Source organism: Artemia franciscana, chromosome 4, assembly GCF_032884065.1.
Source record: "Artemia franciscana chromosome 4, ASM3288406v1, whole genome shotgun sequence".
Taxonomy (NCBI): domain Eukaryota; kingdom Metazoa; phylum Arthropoda; class Branchiopoda; order Anostraca; family Artemiidae; genus Artemia; species Artemia franciscana.
In genome coordinates this window covers 23,470,112-23,494,862 of record NC_088866.1, presented here as the reverse complement: position 1 = coordinate 23,494,862, position 24,751 = coordinate 23,470,112, and the positions used below count along the sequence as shown (strand labels likewise).

At 35.9% G+C, this 24,751-nt stretch overlaps 1 protein-coding gene across 4 annotated transcripts in view; it reads right to left on the bottom strand.

Annotated features, from left to right (window-relative positions):
• LOC136026171 (uncharacterized) overlaps positions 1-24,751 on the bottom strand; it is a 149,493-nt gene that overhangs the window by 102,183 nt on the left and 22,559 nt on the right. For all 4 annotated transcript variants that reach the window (XM_065702492.1, XM_065702493.1, XM_065702494.1 and 1 more), the window contains exons 7-9: positions 22,494-22,760; positions 18,661-18,810; positions 13,500-13,588 (exon numbers count right to left, since the gene is read on the bottom strand). In XM_065702492.1, the coding sequence (XP_065558564.1) occupies positions 13,500-13,588; positions 18,661-18,810; positions 22,494-22,760 (506 nt within the window). The remainder of the gene's footprint in view (positions 1-13,499; positions 13,589-18,660; positions 18,811-22,493; positions 22,761-24,751) is intronic.

The window sequence follows — 24,751 nt, the reverse complement described above, 5'->3', positions numbered from 1 at the left end:
TTTTTTTGTATATTGATGATATGTATAATAAAAGTGTCTCGTTCTTTAAGGATGGCAAAATACAGACTTTTTTACGATAGAAATTCAAGGCACCAGGCAACTAAAAACTTGGGCCTGATATTTCACTGGTCGACAATTCAGCCAGATTTTCTCAATAGGTTGGGCCTATTGTATTTTCTTTGAAAGCTAAGAAGAGACGGTTTTTCAGGGACAATGAATCTGGAGAGAGATCCCCGAGGCCACGCTAAAAATTGGTGGCCCGCCGCCAAGAGCGTTTTGGCAGACCGCCATCCTGGTCGGCGGCGGCGAGCCACCGGACGTTGAAAACCCTAGATACGCCCCTGCGATTTAAAAGCTGTTATGTTGCATGACACAAACGATGCAAGATTGCATGAAAATAATAAAAATGCTTTTCAGATTTTTCGAGTGCTACGAACGACAGCTCTTTATAATAGGAAAGATTCCTAAGGCTTCCAAGATGCGAAAAAAAACCGTAGATAAAAACTTCCGGCCTCCAACTATTTCTGCGAGTGAGAAGAAGAGAAATGTTTAATATTAAATAAAAAATGAAACTTATACAGACAAGCATACTTAACCAACAGAACTGGCGTGCTGGATTTAAGAGGTTGGACTGTATCTCAGATTGACGATTGACAAAAAACAATTATGTCAAATAATGTATTTTGTGGTACTGCAGCGTAATTAGTTGTCGAAAAAGGAAATTTATACGGGAAATGGCGAAACAAGTACACCTTTTCTAATATGTACTTTCAATTCGCAAGTGAAACTAATCTATGAAGAATGAAACACTAACAGAAGACTGATACAGTCTCATCTCCAAGGTGCTAGATCCTACCCAAGTCACCTAAAAAACTGCAGCAAAGCCCATTTAAAAAATTCCAATACCTGATCTTCCTCGACATGAATAAATTTCGATTTTTTATTCCCTGACACCTCACAACACAAGAAAAACATAACTACAAACTGAACAACAACATTTGCTAAAAATAAATTTCAAATGGAAAGCACTTGTCGTTGAGCGGATGGCCATTTGAAGCAAATCGCGTGAACAAAACTCACTACCTTGATGTGACACTGATACCTTACCAAAACCACAAAAGTGTAACAAATTACTTAATAACATTGTCATTTCGCATGAATCGACTAATTACTAAGACAACAAGTCATAATAGCCGAATTATGTGCACTTTAAGCATACTGATACCAATGCATGGGCGTAACCGAGGTTTAGGGGGGCAGCCGTCATCCTAAAGCTAAAAAATTGCACTTGATGAGGAAAACATGAAGCACCATCGATATACTACTATTGTCTACAACTCACCACAACAAATATTCCCCTAAGCACAATGCAGCCAAACACTCCTTTCCTCTATCCTCTCTTTTTAGACGTTCACTTATTACTTTCTCCCTTCGTTCCTTCCCATCTTTTCAAACGACTTCTTCTCATACCATTCAAAAATAGCCCAATTTTTGCTTGGACCCACCTTGACGGTCAAAAAATACAATTGTTCATCTTTGCTTCATTGCAACTTTTAGCATCAGGAGTGAACCAAAGTTTTTGTATAACTTGAATGGTTGATTTACACCCATTCAAACAATACCTTAATCCTTAATTCCTTTACAAGTCAAAGTCTTTGACATTCCTTAGACAAATCCTCTGGATGGCGGCTAGCTTATCACCTTAAATTTCATTATTCAGGCAAAGAAGGATGGCCCCTTCTGGACCGCGGGGTAGAGCCAGTCTCATATCAAACTCAAGCGCTGTGCCTACCACAGAAATGTACAATTTAAGGATTACATTTGGGTTGCGGCTGACAGTTGTTCTTTTGATGGCGCCAAGAAGTCAGTTGAAAGGGTATACTGACGAAACTTCAGCTCCGAGTCTAATCTAAGGGGGGGGGGGTATCTTTCTTAACTTTTCTCAAAATTCTTCCAATTTTTCCGAACTATTGCCAGCTGTGAAAAAAAAAATGCGAGTCGGCTATTCCAATTTTTATATCTTTGCTGTATCAACCCTCCTTACCAATAAACTAACTAGGTAAATCGGAGGGGGGGGGGACCGCTTCTGCTTAGAAAGGAAAAATGTAATATCATTAGCTGAGCAGCCGAACATTTTTACTAGCACACTTTCTTCCCTTTCCGAAAAAGTATCGATACCATGTATTCCACTAACATACATTTATTCGCCTACAAATACATAATTTGACAAAGATATAAATTTTGAAACGCTAAGTTAATCAATCATTAAGTACCCAACTGAGCTTGGGAGTAGTACCGGGTCAAAATTAGAGACCCGACGAAAGAACTGACTTGGCTATAATTTCCTATTTGTCATTTTCATCATTAGACATTTTAAACCAAGCTCGTTTGACATTCATTTCTTTTTTTTGCTTTAGCAGCAGCAACGTCCACATAATATTACATAAAAAAAATTATATTGATAACTGAAATCGAGTTATGAAAGAAATAAATATCAACATGTTTATAATTATAAAGTTAAGCAGCACTGAATATAGAAAATATTACACAAAAACACGCTAAAGATTAAGCACAAAAAAAATAGAGAATAGACATTGCAAACTTACTTTGCAATTTGAGTTTCCCAAACGCAGTCCAAATCAAAGTATTCCTTTTTATTCTTTGAAAAAACTGCTGTAGAAAAACTTCAAATGTTAAAAATTTTGACACAGGGGTCATTATTCTATATATTCTAGTCTAAAAGTTCTTGACACGATTTCCTCAAGTTAAGGAAAAACAAACAACAAAAATGAGCAAAACAGAATAAAAAATTCTATTGAAGCCGATTACTGATACTAAAGACAACGCCATCCCGATTTTCTGACGTTTGAGTCAGCTTTGCCGTAAATCTATCTCCATGTCGAGAAGATTCAAAATTTTCTCCCCTGTACTTTCATCTTTTGCTTTGCTTTTCCTATTTATTTACTTTTTAATCTTGTTCTTTTCATGACAAATTTTTTTTCATTTTTTCTGTATCACGATATGTGTGCTATTATATACTATATCCGCTGAAAATCAGTTGGTTGGTATGATTTTGCCCATATTAGTTAATAACTGACAACGAATTCATGACAACGTTGCTTACAAGAGATAATAGCTACAATTCTATTTACGTAAATTATTGCATAAAATTGTTTCTTGTTTATGCTTCATATTTTAAATTGTAAAAATGTTATTTTCGTTATATATCTATAATCTTTTTTATCTGTTTTTTTTTTACATTTTAAGGTGTATTTTTTTATCGAAAGATGCACATTCATATTTCCTAGTTTATAAATTTGTCTTTTTCATCTTTTCTTATATTTAGAAGACACTTTTATAATTTTCATATCTGAGTTTTTTTTTTCGGATGGGATTTGATAGGAGCAACATAAAATTTTAAACGAAAGATATATTCCACAAAGGATATACGGTAATAAACAAAATAATCCACATTTTTAGAAAAATTCTGATTAAACACGCAAATGTCCCAGGGGAGTTCAGATGCGGGGTGTCGTGCTTTTTTAATCACTGGGGAATTTTTGTTAGGTCAAAGATTTAATGTAAGTTTTTAATGTCATTAGGGAGACATTTTTTTTATCATTATTACAATGCAAGAGCTAGCGAAACGCATGACATAGAGTTAAACACCAGTATTGCCAACGCCGTAAAATTATATTATTTTTGGTAGAGTTTAGAGGTCCCGGTACAATGCAATACATTTGAAACTATTTTAGTACAATCAAATTTTAGGGCTTATTTTGATTTTATTTACTCCTTTCTGACTCAATATCTGTTCCAAGTTTAGCTTATCGAAAATTTCCTTCTTCTTATGGAATATTTTTAACCTGCTTTTAAGATGGTACATGTTAGTCTCATACGGTAGAATTTTAGTAAAAAAAACACAAAGAAAAAAATGGTAGAGCTTATGTCAAAGCGCTGTTAACACTGCCATACACCTGTTCTGGTGTATGACAATTATAATGAAAGTAGTAAGTAGATATAATTCCGTTCTAAATCTATTAGGAAGGTGGGAATTCCCCTATTCATTTGGGCCCTGACGCCAAACAACTGTTAGCTACAGAACCATAGTTAATTGCGATATTGTATTTGTTGATCAAAAAAGCCAGGAGAACAGACTTTAGAGGACAAAAAAAAACATTATTGAACCTCAGAAGGAATACCTAGGAAACTAAATCTTTTACATACGACAAAAAAAAATGAAAAAAAAATAAATAAATAAAAATGACCAAAACCAACAAGGAAAATTTTCAGCCAGTAAATAGCAAGAAGGTAAAGGATATATTTCGAAAAAAATTCTACCTAAAAAAAATCTAATCAGCCATTTCAATTGAATTGATAAATTCTGGCATGAATTCAATCCCTACTTCCTGTTTATCCTTTACAAAGCCCTAAAATAGCACGTTTCTTCGCTCCATTGTATTTTTTTTTTGGTTTGCCTTCCAATTGCAGATTTCGCAGTACAATATTTTCGTTTGTACTTCAATGTGAATTGCAACTAAACACCAAACTCAAAACAGAAATCGCAAACAGAAATGGCTTGTAAAAGGAGATAGAAGCTCTTTAAAGCCCACGAAAAAGCACTTTCAGACCCATGGCCGAGCAACCTTAAGCACATTTAGATTTTAATCTAGCTAAAATTGGAAACGGGAGCCTACTTCCTTGCCTGCTTGAAAGAAGAGCTTTAGTTCTAACAAGAAATTGTGATTTCACCCCTCTGCCTCAGTCTCAAACGCAAAAAATCAAATTAAAAGCTGAATCACAAATAAAAAGGGCTTGGAACAGGAGATGGAAGCTCTTGAGGGCCCATGACAAAGCTCTTTCAAATCTATGGGAAAGCACTCTTGGACTTCGTTCAGCTTCAATTTCAAATAGGTTCCTGCTTGAACAGAGTTTCTTACTTAAGAGCTGAAGTATGGCTCGAAGAAATAAAGAGCTTGGTGGAAAAACTCCATATGCTTTTCCCAGACACAGGCTGTAAAACTCCATTTCAATCCGTATACCGTAAGCTCTGGCTCAAGGGCGACCAAAAACCCTCTTTTTTGGCCCAAGTCTAGAAAACCAGCAGCTTTCTAAAATGCAACACAATATTTATCAATCGGCCTAAGGTTCACGGTCATTAAAAACTGCTGAGATAAGATAAAGAAGAACATACAAAAGTGACATGCAAATATTCCATGTGTATAACCGACTTCAGAACGACGAGAAAAAATTCTCAGCAAAAAAAATTATCTAGAAGGTAATTTAGGCTTTGGCCAAAAACGCGGCTGTTAGCCCCCTTTTCTCCTGACTGTTTCAACAAATAGCAGAAGCAGCAAAATAATTATGCTGATTCTTGTGTGCATGCTGAGGAGTTCAAAATGTGCATTGTATTTATACATGCTACGAGTTCTGAAGTGGCTGCAGTGGAACAGTGAATGTGTGCTTTGGATCGTTTCTATCGGTTGGGATCCTCTGAGACGCATGTCTAAATACGAATCTAACTTATGACAGTAGTTGGGAAAGAGTGGAGGTGAAACTTGAGCTCCAAATAAAAAAATGTCAGCCAAAACCACCAAAAATTTTCAAGTATAATGTGCAATGTGCAATGTTGTCACGAAAAGAAATGGCTTCTACTTTCGGTGGCACTAGTTTTAAATCGGTTTCTTCCACCTTAGTATTAGGTTTTGTTCAAACTTTTCCCAATTAAATCTATCAAGAGCCATATCCTTGATGTCGTTCTTCATTGCTTCAATCGCATTTCAGTTAAAAAAAAAGAAGAAGAAGAAGAAAAATCAGAGTACACAAACAAGAGACAATAAGAACTTCTAACCAGAACTGAGTTAGACCCAAGAAATATAAAAGCTGGGAAACACTCTGAGTGAAAAGATTTGATTTTTCACCCATCGTTCATCTATCAAACGAAAACGTCACATAGCTCTTTTATTTCATTTTATCACAGCTGATTGACATAACAAAAACATTTTTTGAACAAATCAGTTAATAGAAATTAAAGAAATACACACGCAAATAATGGAAAAAATCCAAATATTACCAAAATTCTTGTGCGTCACCAGCAAAACCACATTGCCCTGCTGGCGCTTAGTATATTTGTGGTCTAAGTAATTGCTAATTAAATTGAATGCTTAAACATGAGTAAATAACGTCAAACACACAGCAGATAATTCAAGGACAATAATTCAACTGATGGAGTTGGCGAAAGGAATTATTGTTTACTGCCAAAAAACCTTTCAAGCGTGAATTGTTACAAATTTTTATTGCCCGGAGTAGCTTGTTTCTAAGCGGAAGAAGGCTCAGACAGGGTTGCAACTTCTAATATTTCAGTGATTCCCTTTTCCCTGGGCACAGTTTCCCTTTTAATTCATTGAAAAGTCCAAAGTTGGTTTTCCAAACTTCCTATTTTACATAACAAATATTGTTTTTTTCCTTCCTTCCTAACATATATTGCTTAGATGCATAGCAAAATAACGATAACAGGGCGGCAAATTCAGTCGATATTTTTGACCGTCCAGTTTTACCCAGCCTGGTAACACCTAATTTTCATCACTACCCCATGCGTGTTATAATAAGAATTTTTTTAAACTGCTATGCGCTCCATTTTTTTATTTCTGATTCACTAGCAACGACCATAGATGTCTGGAGGCGGGGGGGGGGATTCTGGGTATTTACCAGAGTAATAAACACAATAATGACTAAGTTTCAGTGACTGTTCCCCCTAGCCTTTTTGCTTATCCTGATTTGGGTCTTATATTGTAAGCTTCTTTTTGCCAAAACCTTTTTATGTCAAGACTTTTGTTGGGTTATCTATTTTAAGGTAAGATAGGATGCGCCCAGGCGCCAGAGGTAAGTTTCAATACCACAATTATACCTTTAACATATCTTGCGGTATATTATAGGAAGCATTTGTCAAAAATACAATTCATGTATATCAGACTCCCTGATACAGAACCTGTGTCAAACACTATGTAACTTCTTACCGATATTAGTTTCAAAAGCCTTTTTGTTTTGTTGCAAGTGGAAAGTGAGGTCGATCTATAGAATGTAGGAGAGGATGTATTTTTCAAGATCTAGAGCGTGGGGGAGGGGGGCAATTGTGTTTTTCCAACTTTTTCAATGAAAATAAAAAAAAGAATTTTTTCAGTGAATTCACCCAAAGAGGTATTATTCAAATTTCAGCAGGTGGGGGAATCTAGGGGGAAATAACCCTAACCCCTCCATTGACACTGCTGTATGTTTATGGCTCACCTTCGTTTCCTTTATTTGTTTTTTTTATTGATTTTAAGTATTTACTAAACCCTATTATTTTCTGGTTTCTGAAAGTCATTTTCTGGCGACTTTTTTTCGTTACATGATCTTTTTCTTTTTCCATTCTCCTTCAATTTCTGAAAAGTCACCTCAATTTTTTTTCCTCAGCAATTACAATCCTATTTTAACTGATGCATCGCAAACAGAAAATTTTTAATTTCAATGAAGCTCGTTGATTCTAACTAGCTAAAAATCCTTAGATGCACTCAATCAAACTCAAAGTTTTGAAAGAAATTTAATAATATTCTACGCCTAAACGGATAATAAGGCACAGACCTTAAAGGAGTCCTCTTTTCATGGACTCTGCTGCCATCTAGCGTCTCATGGAAAGAACAAGCTGGAAATATTTTGACAGGATATGGTAAAAAGCAGAGTTCCCTGTGTAGAGCGAGACTGAATGCCTGGGATGGTCCTTGTGACAAGAAATCCTGGGATCGTGTTATAAACAGTGTCATCCAATTAATTCGTCTCTTCGGCTATGTGACTTCGTTTCTCATTATGAAAATATTTTGCTTTCATTTAATATTAATCTCCAAAATCATTTTAGAAAGCTTGTCAACTCAATCCTCCCAATTCGTATCAACCAATCTCAAGTGTTATCGGTGGAATCTGGTGTTATACTCCGAGCTCTTAAGCAAGTGAATAAGTCTGAGTCTCTCGACAGTGATGGTCTTTGCTTATGATTGTCCTGAACTGCTGAAGCATTTGCAGTTATCGTTTCAGATGTGTCTGGCACAGTCCATTGTGCCAGATAGTTTTTTGTCCGGTTGTATATCTCCCATAGTCAAGAGGGGTAAGGACCCCAGTGCTTGCTCTAATTACCGTCCTATCACTGTGTCTTGTTTTGTTAGTAAGCTATTTGAATATGTACTGCTACCGGCCATTAACTCCAAGTGCGATTTTACACCCTTCCAGCTTGGTTTTAGAAAAGGTATGGACTGCGTTCAAGCTCACCATATTGTGGGTCGGCTAATGAAACAAGCTGTTGCTCAAAAAAGTCCCCTGTATTGTTTGACTGTTGACATATCTAGTGCTTTTGACAATGTAATTCATTCAAATGCTTTGTTTTCGCTAGCAGCCTCAAGTGTTAACTTTTCTATTGTTTCCGTGCTTAAGTATTGGTATGCTAATTCTTCAGTTAGGGTGAAGTGGAATGGTACTGTAGGGGAGTATATTCCTGTTAAAAAAGGCGTTAGGCAAGGTGCCGTGTTATCCCCGAGCATACTTAAATGTGTTTTAGCTTCGTGTCTCCAACGTCTTCAACCGTCAATTTTTTACAATGATAATTGAGGCATTAGTCACGTTGCATATGCTGATGATGTTCTGCTTCTTAGCCGGATAAAACATAGTCTAATTACCAACTTTTACCGGCTTTCAGCCGCACTATCTACAGTAGGCCTGTCAGTTAATGCCTCCAAATGTGAGTTTTTGTGTTTTGGGAGTCCTCCATCAGCATCACCTCTTTGCTTGGGTTCTTCAACTATACCATGTTCAGCAAGCATTAAAGGGTTGGGTCTCTCTTTTTCCACGTCACTTTCGTCTACTTGCTCCGCTATTACGTCCAGCGTGCTGAAAAGTATGCGGGTTGGATACGCGAAAATTTCACCAAATCGTGGTCAGTATAACCGAAAAGGACTATGCCGTCTTTATTCTAGTTTTTGCGCCCCTGCTGTTCTTTATCTTTCTGGTTTTGCTTTCCTCCTTCGCAAGAAGGATACAAAGAAAATGCGCTCAGGATATTTTGGCTGAAACATTTATCTAAAGATATATCTCTTAACACTCGCCAAATGATTGGTGTTTTTGACCCTCTTTGGCCATTTTTTGAATTGAGGTTATTTGCTTATGTTGTATGTTGTTATGCTGTTATGTTATTTATTTTGCTATGTTTTTGTCTTGTTTTTTCTTTTTTTGTGCGTTTACTCCACAGTTTAATGTATTTTGTGGGTTATAAATAAATTATTATTTATTTATTATTAATATCCAGTTTGTAACAACATAATCATCTTTTCTTATCTGTACTTATTCATTAAATTATCCACAAGAGACATTCAAGCTAGCTCATTGTGTTTTGGCCGTTACATTCATTCCTCGTATAAATTATGTCACTTGATTTGAGCGAGTAATGTTAGTTGCAAGATCAGGCGAGTTCAAGTTCTGCAGAATAAGGCTATATCGGATCTGACGTACTAACGAAGGTTAAAGAGTTCAAGTAACTTGGTAGTGTCATTAAATGTGATGGTAGCCTTAAGCGGGAAATTACTAGACGCATAGCATACGCAGGAAGCACCTTCAATAAACTAAGAAATGTGTGGAGAAGTCCAGCATATTCCTAAAAGCTCAAGCTCCGGCTTTTCAATAGTAACACCCTCTCCGTACTAATGTACGGCTGAAAATCTTGGGCTTTGACTAAGCAGCTGGAAAAGCGAATCCAGGGTTTTGAGAAGATCTGTCTTCGGCACATCTGTCTTCGGCACATCCTTGGTATCAAGTGGACTGGTAACCTCACTAACGCCTCTATACGTGAAAAGACAAAGCAGCCATTAGCAATATATAGAGTTTTGACTGACCGACGGCGGTATTTGGGTCACACGGTGCGGATGGATGTGGGCCACCTACTTCATGATCTACGGTGTTGGGTTCCTTCTGGCATCAGAAGACGTGGGCGACAGAAGGCAGCACTAGGCAAATGCCTTGCGAAAGATGCTCCGCTTTTGAGATCGTCACTCGGAAAGCTTTGGTCAAAAGCACAAGAGAGGTCGTCATGGAGAAGCGCCATTGTCTTCTTATGCGCCAGCCGGCATGGAAAGACCTAAGTCTAAATAACTAAAGTATTAAGCTTTGCCTGAAAGTCATTTCTATCCTAGTCCGATATTTAGAGGCATGATGTACCGCTGTCATAGTAAAATTATTTTTTGCCGTAGTTGTGCGTACTCGTGCTGGTCCACAGAATTTATTTGATTTTCATAAACAAATGTGATATTCTGTGGTAAGTGATTAAGTTATGTCGCGTTAAGCATAACTTTTCACGTTAGGCTTCAGCAAAATTTATAAAACTAAGTATTAAGAATGGTTCCTGATCTTTGAAAATATCTGTCTCCGAAGAATTCTGAACATACACTAAAAAGATCGGGTGACAAGTATTGATATCAGAAAAATTACCAATCAACCTCTTATTATTGATAATATTCGCCAGCGTCGATGGCAATATCTAGGCCATATATTAAGAATGGGAGATCCTAGAACACCCAACAACACCTTCGAGTGGCAATCTGCATGATCGAGAAGGAGGACTCGTTCCAAGAGCACTCTACACCGGGCATATCTGTCAGATCTTGTTTGCTCTCTTATCACGTTCCAGCATACCGAGTGAGAAGGTATCCTGGTGGCAGAAAGATATCACAAAGACTGGAGACTCCTTGTTGATGCCCTAGGCGCCTCTGGAGGCACAGGGGGGGTCTATTTAAACACATTAACAGAGAACAGAATTAATATATTTAAAGGAGCAGTGATAATATGAAGTTTGGAAATCACTGGTCTAAGGTAAGGTTTAACAGAGAACGGACATTGACAGAGAACACAATAAACGAAGTTCGAAATCACTGGTCTAAGGTATGGTTTAAAACTGAAGTAAGATTTATAGGCTAGACAATTCAAAAAGTCTTAAGCCTGATACCGCTGTGAAATGTCAAACACACCCTTTGGTTTCAGCATGGATATAAAAATTATTCCTTTTGGTATGACAACTCAATTGGATTCCTAAGTTTTCGCGTTCAGCTTGGTTTTCTAGCTGAAGAGACTGCTCAGAGACTACCTAGCTAGGAGCTATTGCAATCATTGTATAAAATCATCACCAATAATCATACACAAGTTATTCCAATATTAAAAATGAGGAATTGAGATTCAGATTCAGACTGATCAAGCATGAAATGCTTTCTAGGATAAATTTTCTAGGATAATTTTAAAATTTTATACAAGTTTTAGAAATTTACTAATCGCTCACCTAGAAATTCAATTTTGCTACTGCTATATTATCGTTTTCTTAACGTATAAATTTACATAATGTAAAATTCTAAGCAGAGCTCAAGTTTACTTGACAATACCTACATTACGGACAAAATTTGCTCTAAAAGATTGCATAATGTAGCTTTAAGCCTAAAATTACGCTAGTGTGAAAGGTTCTAAGAACCCATACCCTACCCGACATAAGTTTATGCACTAGGTTTGAAAATTAGCCAGATTAGCTATACAAAATAAAAAGTACAGTCTTATTTAGCGACAACCAGATTGCTTAACGCTGATTGTATAACCAATGAATGGATCTTAAATGAAAACCGTCCAATGCGAATAAGTCTAAAGCCTGATTTTCAGTCTCATCTAGCACTGTGAAAACGACAGATACATCATCTGTTTTTAGCATGATGCTGTTCTTCAAGCTGAAGTAGCTACACCCTCTAACAAAAAAAATGAGCCTTATTTTCAATCCCCTTTAACGCTATGAAAATGTCAAATATGCCCACTGTTTAAGCAAGAATATCAAAATTCTTCACGTATTATTCTGGTTTGTAATAATTCGTTTTCAGCTTGGTTTTCAAGCTGAAGCAGCTACACACTCCAACCCCAAAAAAATATAAGGCCTGATTTTCTCCCCCTTGTGTTGCTGTGAAAACGTCAAATACACCCTCTGCTTTTAGGAAGAATATCAAAATTGCTCACCTATTCTTCTGATTTATTTGATTCGTTTTCAGCTTATTCTTCAAGTCTCAAAAACACTCCAACGAAAAAGTTTAAAGCCTTATTTTCAATCCCTTGTAACACTGTAAAAATCTCAGACACGCCGTATGTTTTTAGCAAGAATATCAAATTTGTTCACCCATTCTTGTGGTTTATTTAATTTATTTTCAGCTTATTCTTCAAGTTGATGTAACTAAACGCTCCAACAAAAATGTCTAGAGCCCTATTTTCAATCCCTTGTAACACTGTAAAAATCTCAGATACGCCATCTGTTTTTAGCAGGGATATCGAAATTGCTCCTTCTGGTTTTTGACCATCTCATTCGTTTCCGGAGCCCCCGCCGAAAAAAAAAATGTGCGTTATATGTTTAAAAGTAAAATCAGATTTTACAGTACACACAGCGACTGAAAACTTTTTCTCTTGTTTAAATCTGAAAGAAAAATGGTCGGGCGAAAAAAACCAAGAGCCTTATTTTAAATATCTTTATTTTCAATATTGTAAAATGTAAGATATATGCTTTAGTTCTGATTTAAAAAAGTTATTATCAAATTTTTAAAATGTAAAAGTTTTGCCCATTGTACAATAACTACATTCGTCTTCTAATTCAAACAAAGGGAAATAAGAATGAAAAGCAGCAAAATTTTTGCTAAAAATACGCAAGTGCGCAAAATTTGTTCGGACAGGAGATCTCTTTTTAACATCAATTAAAATCTTGATGTAAAATTCAAAGAAACATACTACCCCGGAAAGATCCAAGGCCTTTTTTTCCGCCCTATCGTAATTTTGCGAAATGTTAGATACGCCATCTGTTTATTGACATGAACTCAACTATTAAATGTTTTACATCTTTTTCTACTTTATGATTATCTATTTTTTCTTATAATTGCTTTTATGATAATGCGCCTTCTAAGTCGTGAAAAATCCGAAGAAAAAGAAAAATAACGTAAAATATTTGAAAAGCCTTGAAAAACACAGGGATTCTTTCAAGAGTGAGAGAGGCAGGTTAATATCAATTTACTTTATGAACAGAATCGAATCAGAAAATGTCAACACAGAAGAATGAAAAGCCTATGTGTCACTCTTCTTCAACACTGTGCAAACATTAGTTACGTTTTTATGTTTTTGGCACGAAACATCAGTTATTCAATTGCTTAACTCTTAGATAATAATTCCATTTGCCTTCTGAGTCATGTAAAAACTTAAAACGAAATGAAAAAGTGGACTAATTAAAATAAAAACACGAAAATACATAAGAATTTTATTGTGGGGCTGGGGTTAAATATCACTGTTTTCTTACTTAATTTCCAAGGGAAAATTTTTCTAGAGAAAAATGCAAAGCCTATTTACTCCTTTGTAATACCTTGAAAACTTCACTTACACCCTTTTGTTTTTGACCCAATAATTTCAATTTTGAAAATGCTTACCTCTTCTTCTGGCTTATGATAGCTCCATTCATCTTCCGAATCTTCGTCTTCAGCTTGGTTAGAACTGTCTTGTGAACCTCTGATAGCACCTTAAAAATAGAAAAGAATATACACAGAGATCCACAGTACGTAGACACGTAAACCACGTTCTCATTAAGAAGAATTAAAAATGATCTTTTGAGGATTTATTTCACTGGCTGATTTGACTAATTGATTGGTTAATGAATTGATTACCGACTGATTGGTAAATTAATCAATAAATTCATTTATTAGATTGGTAATCATATTGTTATCTCATTTGTCTTTTAAGAATGTTTAATGTATTTAAGAAAAGGACTTGAATGCCGAGAATTTTGTTAGGATTTTCTTAAACAGCAATCTTCTGAGATGATCGAAAATTTTTCTAGGCTGCTTTATAGATTAATTTTTTCCTCCACTAAATCATGCCCTAGCATTTGGTTTGGATGAGCTTCGTGTATTTTTCTTTTTTTTTAATAAAACATACTGAAAGAGAAAATTGAACATTTGGGTTTAAAAATTAAATCCATATTTTTTCAATGAATCAATAGGATTATTCCTATTCAGCTTAATTTTAATGGAAATTACCAGGGATCAATGGGATTATTCTGATCTTTTAACACACCTAAGTCTAAATAGCACGAAATATTTAGTAACTTCACAAAAACTCAATCGCATTTTGGATATCATCATTAGAAAATAACTCATTTGCTTTTTACTCAATTACTTACCCTGATAATCCTATCACTAGTTCAAATGAAATATTTTTATCGAAACGAAAATACATTAAAATGGCTAATATTTTCAAAGACAGTGAAAACAGAATAGAACCTTTCAATACAAATACAATAATAAAACTCTTATTATTTTTGCCTTAAAAAGTTTTTTAGTTTATCTCCTCTGACTTACCCGTTTTTAATATATTTCATTTCAATTATAAAGAAAAGGTACTGTGGTCTAAGAGATTATTAATTATTGGCACTTAAATTTCCATCCTGATATATAATTCAAGGTTATCTGGTCTGTCACCAAAATACTTGTGTCTGGGATTCAGTCGAGCGCGACTTAAAATTATTCAGAATTCGTCATTCAGAAATCTTACTGAATGATAGATTCTGAAAGGGCTTTAAAAGGTCTTCTATACAATTAGCTGATGTGATAAATATATGCAGTTTTAAACATACGTAAAACAATATTCTTGTATTTGAGAAAAATGGTACAGAAAAAGGTCATGTGTCAATTTAAATTCAATTGATTAATCTAGACGAACAAAGCTGTGAAGCCTCCGCGAAATACCACCTGTGAATGCCTTACGCGCGATTTTTATTGATATGTATGCAGGGGCATAAGTGGCCCCCTAAACTCTTTAGATCTTGAAAAAATACCTTTTTTCGGTATATCATTGAAAAATACCATTTTTTGATAGAACAAATAAAGAAGAGCAGGGCAGTACAACTGCGCCCCTAAATCTTATAGCCCCTTCACCTAGATTTTTAGAAATAATTTTTTTGGATATTTTCATTAGAAAAAAACTAAATAAAACAAAAATCGCAGCACCCCCTAAATTTTCAATAATACCCACTTTTATTGGATCAAACTGGATCTCAACCACGCATGGTCAAAAATGGAAGTAAGTGTGCCAGCAGTGTTATTTATAGGTTCTTGATGCTTATGACCTTTGCGGGAAGAGAAAGACCCTAAATTCTTGCCACCACGTGATCTACCCGAACAGGCAACTGCTTAGGTTCTACTTTACCTTGTTACTTTTTGGGTTAGACACGAGTAACTCTATTATTATTATTTTTTTTACTGTGGTCTTATTTTTTCACTTTGTCAATTTCTTGTTGTCATAATATTTATTGTTATGTACCTTTTAAAATAGCTTTTTATTTATATACTAGCACTTAGTTGTACGTATTTCCTTTGCAAGCCCGTGGCCCTTCGTGACATTCGGTATTTGGTGACAAGTTTTGTTTCAGGAGAATCTGTCCACGGCTGATGACTAGACAGTTGACAACCACCCTCGATTCCAGCATCTGCCATACTTCCTGATCCCAGCAAGTACCTCCAAATTGGACCTGACAGTAGATAGTTATTATAGTTATAGTAGATAGGTTATTCTTCGACGGTCGGCTTGCTTCCTACACGACGGCAACAGAAAGCACTTTATGAATTGCTTAGATACCCGGTCGTCGGGTCTACTTTGCACCACTAAAGGCGTCTTTATTACACTTGATTTTGATGCAGACGGCGACTCTTTCAGACAGCCTGACCTTCAGAATATACCGAAGCCTTTGGCGGAAAATCTGTATCACAGGCCAGTCGTGTCAATTCGTAAAAATGCAGAAAGAGGGAGGGGCAAAAAACGATAAAATTGTCATTTTCTCAACAAAATTACCAATAAAATAGGCCTTTACAATAGTATTACCCTAATTAAGGCATTTTGAAATTCTAGAAGGAGGAGGGAGACGAAAATCGATGGCCTAGTACCCCCCTTCTAATCGACACCAATGTTTCGAGAGTCTAAAGCTTTTAATGGCCAGATTTGCAGCCGTAGAGTTGTAGCCTACAGACACCCCCATTACAAATACAAACACCGACTTCTTTTATATGGGTAAAACAGGGCAGCACCCTTTCACCTAAGTTGTTTAATATTTTTATTAATGATGTTGTTAATTTTCTAGAGAATAGATGGGCTCCGAAAGTTAGCCTAGGGACTCAAAAACTATCTCTCTTATTATTTGCAGATGATATTGCTTTGGTGGCTAATAAACCGCAAGATCTACAGACTCTTTTGAATCTCATAGATGAATATTTGCATATAAAAAAGTTAAGGCTGAATACTGAAAAGAGCGAAGTTGTTATTTTTAAAAAAAGGAAGGTTGGGAACGATGAAAAATATACGTTTAAATTTAATAATAAGGAACTATTTATAAGTAAAAGAATAAAATATTTAGGCTTTATCTTATCGGAAAATGGAAGCCTAAGGAGTCATGTTGATGAAATAATTAAGAGAGGTAGGGTGGCCATGTCAGCTATATTTAGAAACCCGACGATAATGGGGATCAAAAACCTAAAAATGCATAAAAGAATATTTAACACAAAAATTTTACCCGTAATAGAATATGGAGCAGAGATATGGGGTGGAGAAACGGTGCAGCAACTGGAGTCCCTTCAGCTCCAGTATTATAAAAGAGTGTTTGGTTTACATCAGACAACTCATTCACAGATTCTGAAAGGTGATATGGGCCTGTTTTCTTTAAAGCTACGTAGGTATATTTTAATGCTTAGATTCTGGTTGAAGTTAACTAAGAGTAATGAAGATAGACTAGTAAGAGTGGCATATGAAGAGATGTTGAAATGTGGTTTAAAAACCTCGTGGCCATCCCAAATTAAATCATTACTAGAAAAAGTAGGAATGCCTTATTTATGGAATAATGGTCTTTGCTCTCGCGATGTACCAGCAAATTTAGAAAGCCAGGTACGATTTATATTAGAGAGTCAGGAAATTCAGCATTGGCAAGGGCTGGTTCTTGATTCTACAACCCTACAACATTATAATCAGGCAAAACCTAGTTTTGGGGAGGAAGTTTATTTTAAACTTAATTTACCGGCTATGATTCTACGTCGTTGGATTCAGCTTAGGGCAAATTGTCTTCCAATCCAGAACAGGCAAAAAACGTTCGACAAAAATAAAATGATAGTTGGTCCTGATAGGCGGTATCTTTGTCCTCTTTGTAAAGATGATGATGAAGACTTGGATCATTTTCTCCGGAAATGCCCGGTGCTCTTGGATTTACGTGAAATTTATTTGCATGGGATTAATTTGATGCTTCCGGGTATTCTACAAAATAGTAACCCAACCACAATATTTCGAGTGGGAGTATATATAGAAAAATCTTTAATAAGAAGAAAAAGTTTTATATGATTAATTTCTTTTGTAGTTAGATTTGGTACTTTTTGCGTTTAATTCTGTTTTTTGTGCGTGTTCGTACTGTTGTTAATTTCCTTGCTTGTTTGTTATTTATTTATATGTTGTGTGTATATGGCCCACGGGTTTTTGAAATACACTTATCTATCTATCTATCTATGGTGTAATATAAACTTTATTAAGGTCTAGGTTTGCTCTGCAAGTTTTTGTTATGTTATTTTTTGTTGTTCTATGGTCTAAATATTTCAACGTAAGAGGAAGATTTTGCTAGCTAAGATTAGGCTACAGAAGTACATATTTGAAGTGCTTTGTACTTTTGGGCTTGTTGGTAAAACTGTACTAGTGGGCTGGTAGTAGGCTTGTTGAAAAATAGCATGCTTCATAAGGAGCGAAAATGTTAATTGGAAAATTCTCTTACATGGAATGTTATATTATTTCCGTGTGTGTTTTTTTTTATTCTTACCTTCAATTTTTTTCAATAGAGCACTTTTTGTGGATATTGCGACCATTTTGTCACCCTCGACCATTTTGTGGATATTGTATTGTTTTTGGCTTTTTTTCTTGGTGTAGGACATTGACCAGAGTCTTTATTCTCAATTATTTCACAAGGACACGCCCTCATCCATCAGCTTGTTTCGTGTGGTATGAATGAAACAGTGATTTGCCTTTTTATGTTCTACTCCTTCATCAATCATACTCTGCTTCATAATTCTACTTCTTCATGAAGGGAAACAGTCCTTTGCCTTTTTAACTTCTACTCCTTCATTAATTATACTTCTAAATTTTACTTCTTCATGAAGGAAACAGCGCTTTGTCTTTTTAAATTCTACTTCTACTCAAAACAAGTATTGACTATCTACGTTTTTTCTTTTTCTCTTTTTCCTCTTTTACTGTTAGTGCTCTTCTTTGTTCTTTTTTGTTAAATCTTGACAATCAATTTCTGATAATGATAATTTCAAAGCCACTGTTGTGTTAAATCTACACGGTTTTGTTTGCAGGATTAATCTAAAAATCCCAGGGACAGATATCTTGGATGGAGAGGACTTCAATGTTGTTGGTGTTTTTCGGGGAGGGGGCTGATTTTTATCCGATCCTTACAAAAGAGTATACACAATGGTTTTCTACATCGGCAGTCCTAGAATCTCTTCAGCTAGTCAACATTGGCCATTTGCCAATTTTGGCTGAGATTTAGCAATTCAAAACAAGTTTTACCATCGTCTAAGAGAGATTCAAGTTGGTCCTCATTTAACACATCGTTGTCAACATCTACTGAAGAAGCTGCCAAAAGCACAGCCAACTCCGAGTCAGATTTATTTTTGATCAAGTTTTGGAATGTCAATATGTCTCCACTATCTCGGTCATCTAAAAAAAAAAAAAAAATAATACCCAACTAGTTAATGTATTTAATACTTAATACCTGTGACGTAATTATGCCAGGTTCTAGCACCTAAGAAAATGGTATTAACTTAAGATATAGATGGTTTGTGAAGTAGGTTCTTACACCTACTGTGAAATAGCCACTTACCATGATATATTAAAATATGAAAGTAGAAAATAAAAAAAAACAGAACAGCAACAAGGATAAAAATAAGCCGACAAAAACAAACAAACGGCCAAGGGCTAAACAAAGGGCAAAGGAACTCTTAGCCAGGACTCCCTTCAACACACCCAGCGTTTGACCTTCTACCTATTTGACTTTCGGCCTTCGAAAGAAATACAGAAGAAATCAACCAGCGCCGCAGAAACATATTAGAAAAAAGGACAGAAATTTCACTTGAAATTCGTTTGAAACATACACCTTCTGTCAGAGAAATTAAGGAGCGACCCGGGTCAATAGTAAACAAAACTCTAAAAACCGGAATTTTGATGCTAAAAGATACGTGAAAAGAATCGGAATTTTATGCTGATTTTAAATATATAAGTATCACGGAATTTAGTCTTTGTCATCAAAAGTTACGAGCCTGAGAAAATTTGCCTTATTTTGAAAAATAGGGGGAAACACCCTTAAAAGTCATAGAATGTCAAAAGTCAAAAATCACACCATCGCATGCAGCGTATCAGAGAACCCGATAGCAAAAATTTCAAGCTCCTATCTACAAAAATGTGGAATTTCGTATTTTTTGCCAGAAGACAGATCACGGGTGCGTGTTTATTTTATTTTTTTTTCCAGGGGTCATCGTATCGACCAAGTGGTCCTAGAGTGTCGCAAGAGGGCTCATTCTAACAAAAACGAAAGGTTCTAGTGCCCTTTTTAAGTGACCAAAAAATTGGAGGGCACCTAGGCCTCCTCCCACGCTCATTTTTCCCAAAGATAACGGATCAAAATTTTGAGATACCATTTTGTTCCGTATAGTCAAAAACCATAATAACTATGTCTTTAGGGATGCCTTACTCCCCTACAGTCCCTGGGGGAGGGGCTGCAAGTTACAAACTTTGACCAGTGTTTGCATACAGTAATGGTTATTGGGAAGTGTACAGACGTTTCCAGGGGATATTTTTTTAGTTTGGAGGGGGGGGGGTGAGGGGAGGGGAGGGGGTATCTGAGAGGATCTTTCTTTGGATGAATATGTCATGGGGGAAGAGAAATTCAATGAAAAGGGCACAGGATTTTCTAGCATTACTATAAAAAAAAACAATGAAAAAATAAACATGAAAAAGTTTTTTTTTTCAATTGAAAGTAAGGAGTAGCATTACAATTTAAAACGAACAGAGATTATTACGCATATGAGGGGTTCTAAAAATACTTTGGCATAAAAAGCGTGGTATTTAGGAGAAGATAAATACCTCGCTCTTTATGCTAAAGTATTTTTAGTAATTTCAACTATTTATTCTACGGCCTTTCTGATTCAGGGGTCATTCTTAAAGAATTGGGACAAAAGATTTAGTGTAAAGAGCGAGGTATTAACGAGGGGACAAACCCCCTCATATACATAATAAAAATATAAGAATATAAAAGTTTGTTACGTAGGTTAATTCTTAAGTTACGTATATTTTTATTAATAAAAACGTTCGTTAAAAATTAAAAGTTCTAGTTGCCTTTTCAAGTAACCGAAAAATTGGAGGGCAAATAGGCCTCCTTCCCCACCCCTTATTTCTCAAAATCGTCTGATCAAAACTAAGAGAAAGTCATTTAGCCAAAAAAAATAATTAATATGAAAATTTCATTTTAATAATTTATGTGCAGAGAGCCAAAATCAAACATACATTAATTCAAAAACACTCAGAAATTAAATAAAAAAAACTAGTTTTTTTAACTGAAAGTAAGGAGCGACATTAAAACTTAAAACGAACAGAAATTACTCCGTATATGAAAAGGGTTTTCCCCTTCGCAATCCCTCGCTCTTGACGCTAAAGTTTGGCTCTTTGCCACAATTCTACTTTTTTAAACAATTAAAAACTTTAGCGTAAAGAGCGAGGGATTGCGGAGGGGACAATTCCTTTCATATACGGAACAATTTCTGTTCGTTTGAAGTTTTAATGTCGCTCCTTACTTTCAGTTAAAAAAACTAGTTTTTTTTTTTTTATTTAATCATGTGTTAAGACAGGTAGAAAGTCGGAAGCTGAGTTTGTTGGAGGCAACCTGGGGTAAGGGATCCTTAGCCCTTCGTTCGCCCTTAGCAGGATAGCTCAAAATCAACAATGAAAGCGACAAGCAATAAAAAAATTTTTGAAAAAAGAGAATAAAATACGAAAACAAGGCAAAACGAGCAACAAGACCAAACAAAAAAAAAACAAAAAAATATTTAGGTAAATGTCAGCCACATTCTTGAATTTCAGCCACAGATTCTTTCTCTGGTCACCTTTACCCAATGGTGTTTCGTGGGAATTTAGCAAGCGGTTTCTCAGACTTCTGGCACCCCGTTATGTTAGCGACCCTACTGATTGGACGAGGCAACCTGCGGGACATTTTGCCACTCCTCCACGATGAGGTGTAACTTTAGATTCTCCTCTAGACTCGCTAGGAACAGGCGTGAAGCCTCGCTTCAAGGTCCCAATCTTAGCTTGGTAACTATTATCCGTAGTAAGCCCATTTCCCATATAGGAGAACCACTGGTTTTTAATAAATCACCTTTTTGTTATAAATAAGTAACAAAAATAAAAATAAGTAAGTAACAGGTTCTCAAAAATTTCACCATTGTTGTAATCTAGTAAAGAGCAAACCGTGAACTACGGTAGAAAAAACTAAAAGAAACTTGTCTAGTCAATAAATTCTTACAGTTGGCACTTATTCAGACATACCGAGTATTTTCTGGATCTAATTCTGTGATATTTTAAATGTAGTTCGAAAGAATACAATCAAGTAAATCGAAAAGTAGTCCCAATACCTCTAAAATGGCGTTCGAAAAAATATCATCAAAATTGCAAAAGGAAAACCCAAAGTCCAGGTTTGAAAATTCTCAAAATTTACCAAAAATCGAAGTTTAGCACAATGTCATTGATTTCTGCTTTATTTATATTCTTTTTTTTTTCTACAGCCACATACTAGATGGCATACTAGGTGGTAGCAGAGTGATAATTAGAGTCGATAAAGAACTATTTCCTGAACCACCGTAGAACACCTATACTATACTGCATACCGTAAACACTATAGAACCATCATAGTTCTAGATAGATTACTAGAAATTGAAAGTGAGCTCCATTGTACAGTTGCATCCGTTATACCCCACACCAATCAAACTAAGGGGTAAGAAAAAAACTTGTTCAAGCTTTAAATTTAACGGTAGGGATGTGACATGAGCTTCAGCCCTCCTCCTGTTCAGGGTGACTGCTTGTTCAAGTTTTAATGTCGCTATTAATATTTTCTTTTTTTTTGCTTAACTTAAATAAATGATATACTTAATAAATGGCTGATGTTATGAATAAAATATTCTATTTGAACTGTACATAAGGTGGTGCTAAAGTCCAATTTATTAAAATACACAAGCTTCACATTCAACGTCCTCCGTAGTGTAAGTTGCTTAATTCACTAGAAGAGGCACTAATAGCAGTAATGTCTAATATCACATTCTTTTTACATTAAAAAGAAGAGAGGACAGACATCTTACCTCTAGCTGAATTATGATTTTGTACCAAATCATTGAAAAAGGCTTTTTCAGCTTCAAACAGATCAGTCGTTAAATTGGAAAAGTCCAGTCCCGAAGTTTTCGTCACAAAACTATCCTCAGAGGTGGAGCATCTTGGAGTAACCAAAGGCACATCCAGGTTTTGTATGTCTTCTAGTTTTTTGAAAAACACGCATAAAACGGAGATGTTGTCAGATGAGTTTTTCTTAGCAAGGTCAACAAGAGCCACCGAACTGCTTTGAAATGTCCCTAAAATGAAGAAATTTGAATAAGGCATTTGACTCCCCATAATAAGACAATCAAAAGTTGTCAGTAATAGTGCAGTTTAGCATTCCTTAGCCAGCTTATCCACTTTGTACTGACTCCCCTCTCCGGATGTAATGTGTAAATGATAACAACAAACACTTATCAGGTGACTTTTTAACTGAAAGATCCAATCACCCACTCGTAAGTTATAAATACTTCATTTTTTTCTACTTTTTCCTCTCCCTTCAGCCCCCCAAATGGTCTAATCAAGGAAAACGACTTTATCAAGGATTTAAAATAAGAGCTCCGAGACATTAGTTCCTTCTAAATATCAAATTTTATTTAGATCCGGTCATCCGTTCTTAACTTGAAAATTCCTCATTTTTTTTATTTTTTCCAAATTAACACCACCCCCAGCTCCTCCAAAGTGAACAGATCCGTTCCAATTATGTTAATCACGTATCTATAACTTGTGCTTATTTTTCCAATCAAGTTTCATCCCGATCTCTCCACTCTAAGCGTTTTCCAAGATTACTGTTTCCCCTCTCCAACTCCCTATGTCCCCGGATCCGATTCGAATTGAAAATGGAGCATCTCAGACATAAGCTCCTTCTATATATCAAGTTTCATTCCGATCGATTTCAATATCTGATCACCCATTTCGAAAGGTAAAGATACCTCAATTTTCACGTTTTCCAAGAATTCCGGTTCCCCCTTCAACTCCCCCAATGTCACCGGATCTTGTCGGAATTTAAAATAAGAGCTTCAAAGCACAAGATCCTTCTAAATATCATATTTCATTAAGATCGGATCACCTGTTCGTAAGTTACAAATACCTCAGTTTTTCTAATTTTTCCGAATTACCCCCCCCCCCCCCCCAAATCCACCAAAGAGGGCGGATTCAGTCCGGTTATGTCAGTCACGTATCTTGGACATTTTTTTATTCCTCCCACCAAGTTTCTCTCCGCTTTAAGTGTTTTCCAAGATTTCCGCCCCCTCCCCCCAATGACACTGGATCCGGTCGGGACTTGAAATGAGAGATTTTATTGAAACATAATCGTTAGCTCAAATGGTTAGGGTCAGTTTTTGACGTAAATACATCGGTTGTCTTTACTACAAAAATTAACTATTTTCTTTCCATAAACGAAAAAAATACTAGCTTCAAAAAGCAAAGAAATGAAGAAACATGAAATATTTCTGCCGAGAACACCAACAAATTTCCATTACTTGTTATTATTTTTTGGCATTGATAAAAAATATGGGATTATCAAATATGAACTTGATCTATTGTAGTCAGTCTCGAGTAAAGCACAAGCAGCCAATCGTATGTAAGGAGTGGGGAGCGAAAGCGCAGGAGAATGACAGTCACCTTTTCCACCAGCACAGTTCTTACTCGTTTAGAGCTTTAATGTTGCTATCTATTCGAACTGAAAACAAACTTGTTTAATGAATAGTTTTTGTTAGTTTTACATGTAAAAAAAGTTTTTTTTTGTCTCTCCCATCAATAAAGGGGGCTATCCTCGTTCAAGAAGGCCAGTCATTCCCTTTGAACTTGACTTATGCCCCGGTCGTCCTTATGGATCGCGTTGGGGCCATCTCCTTTAAACGTCCGTAGACCAATTTCTAATATGATACTCGCTTCTCAACTCGGTTGAGAAGACATAGGATGTGACCTCCGAAGTTGTCTTGTTATATCTTACTAGATCTTCCAGGTTGGTGGCTCTCGTGGTTCCTTCCTTCAGTGGTAAGCCACCTGGGTTGTTGTAATCGCCCTTTCTGGAGAATTGTAGTTTCCCGCTTCAGTTCCCTTCGAAGGTCATCGCTGGACATTCAGTCTACACTTGATACACCAGATATACGGCGGAGACATCAAACAGTTCGTAGTAACGAGCTGTACTAGGGAGCGACCCGGCACAATAGTAACCAAAACTCTCAAAAACGGAACTCTAAAAAACGGAATTTTGATACCAATATATACATCAAAAGAATTAGAT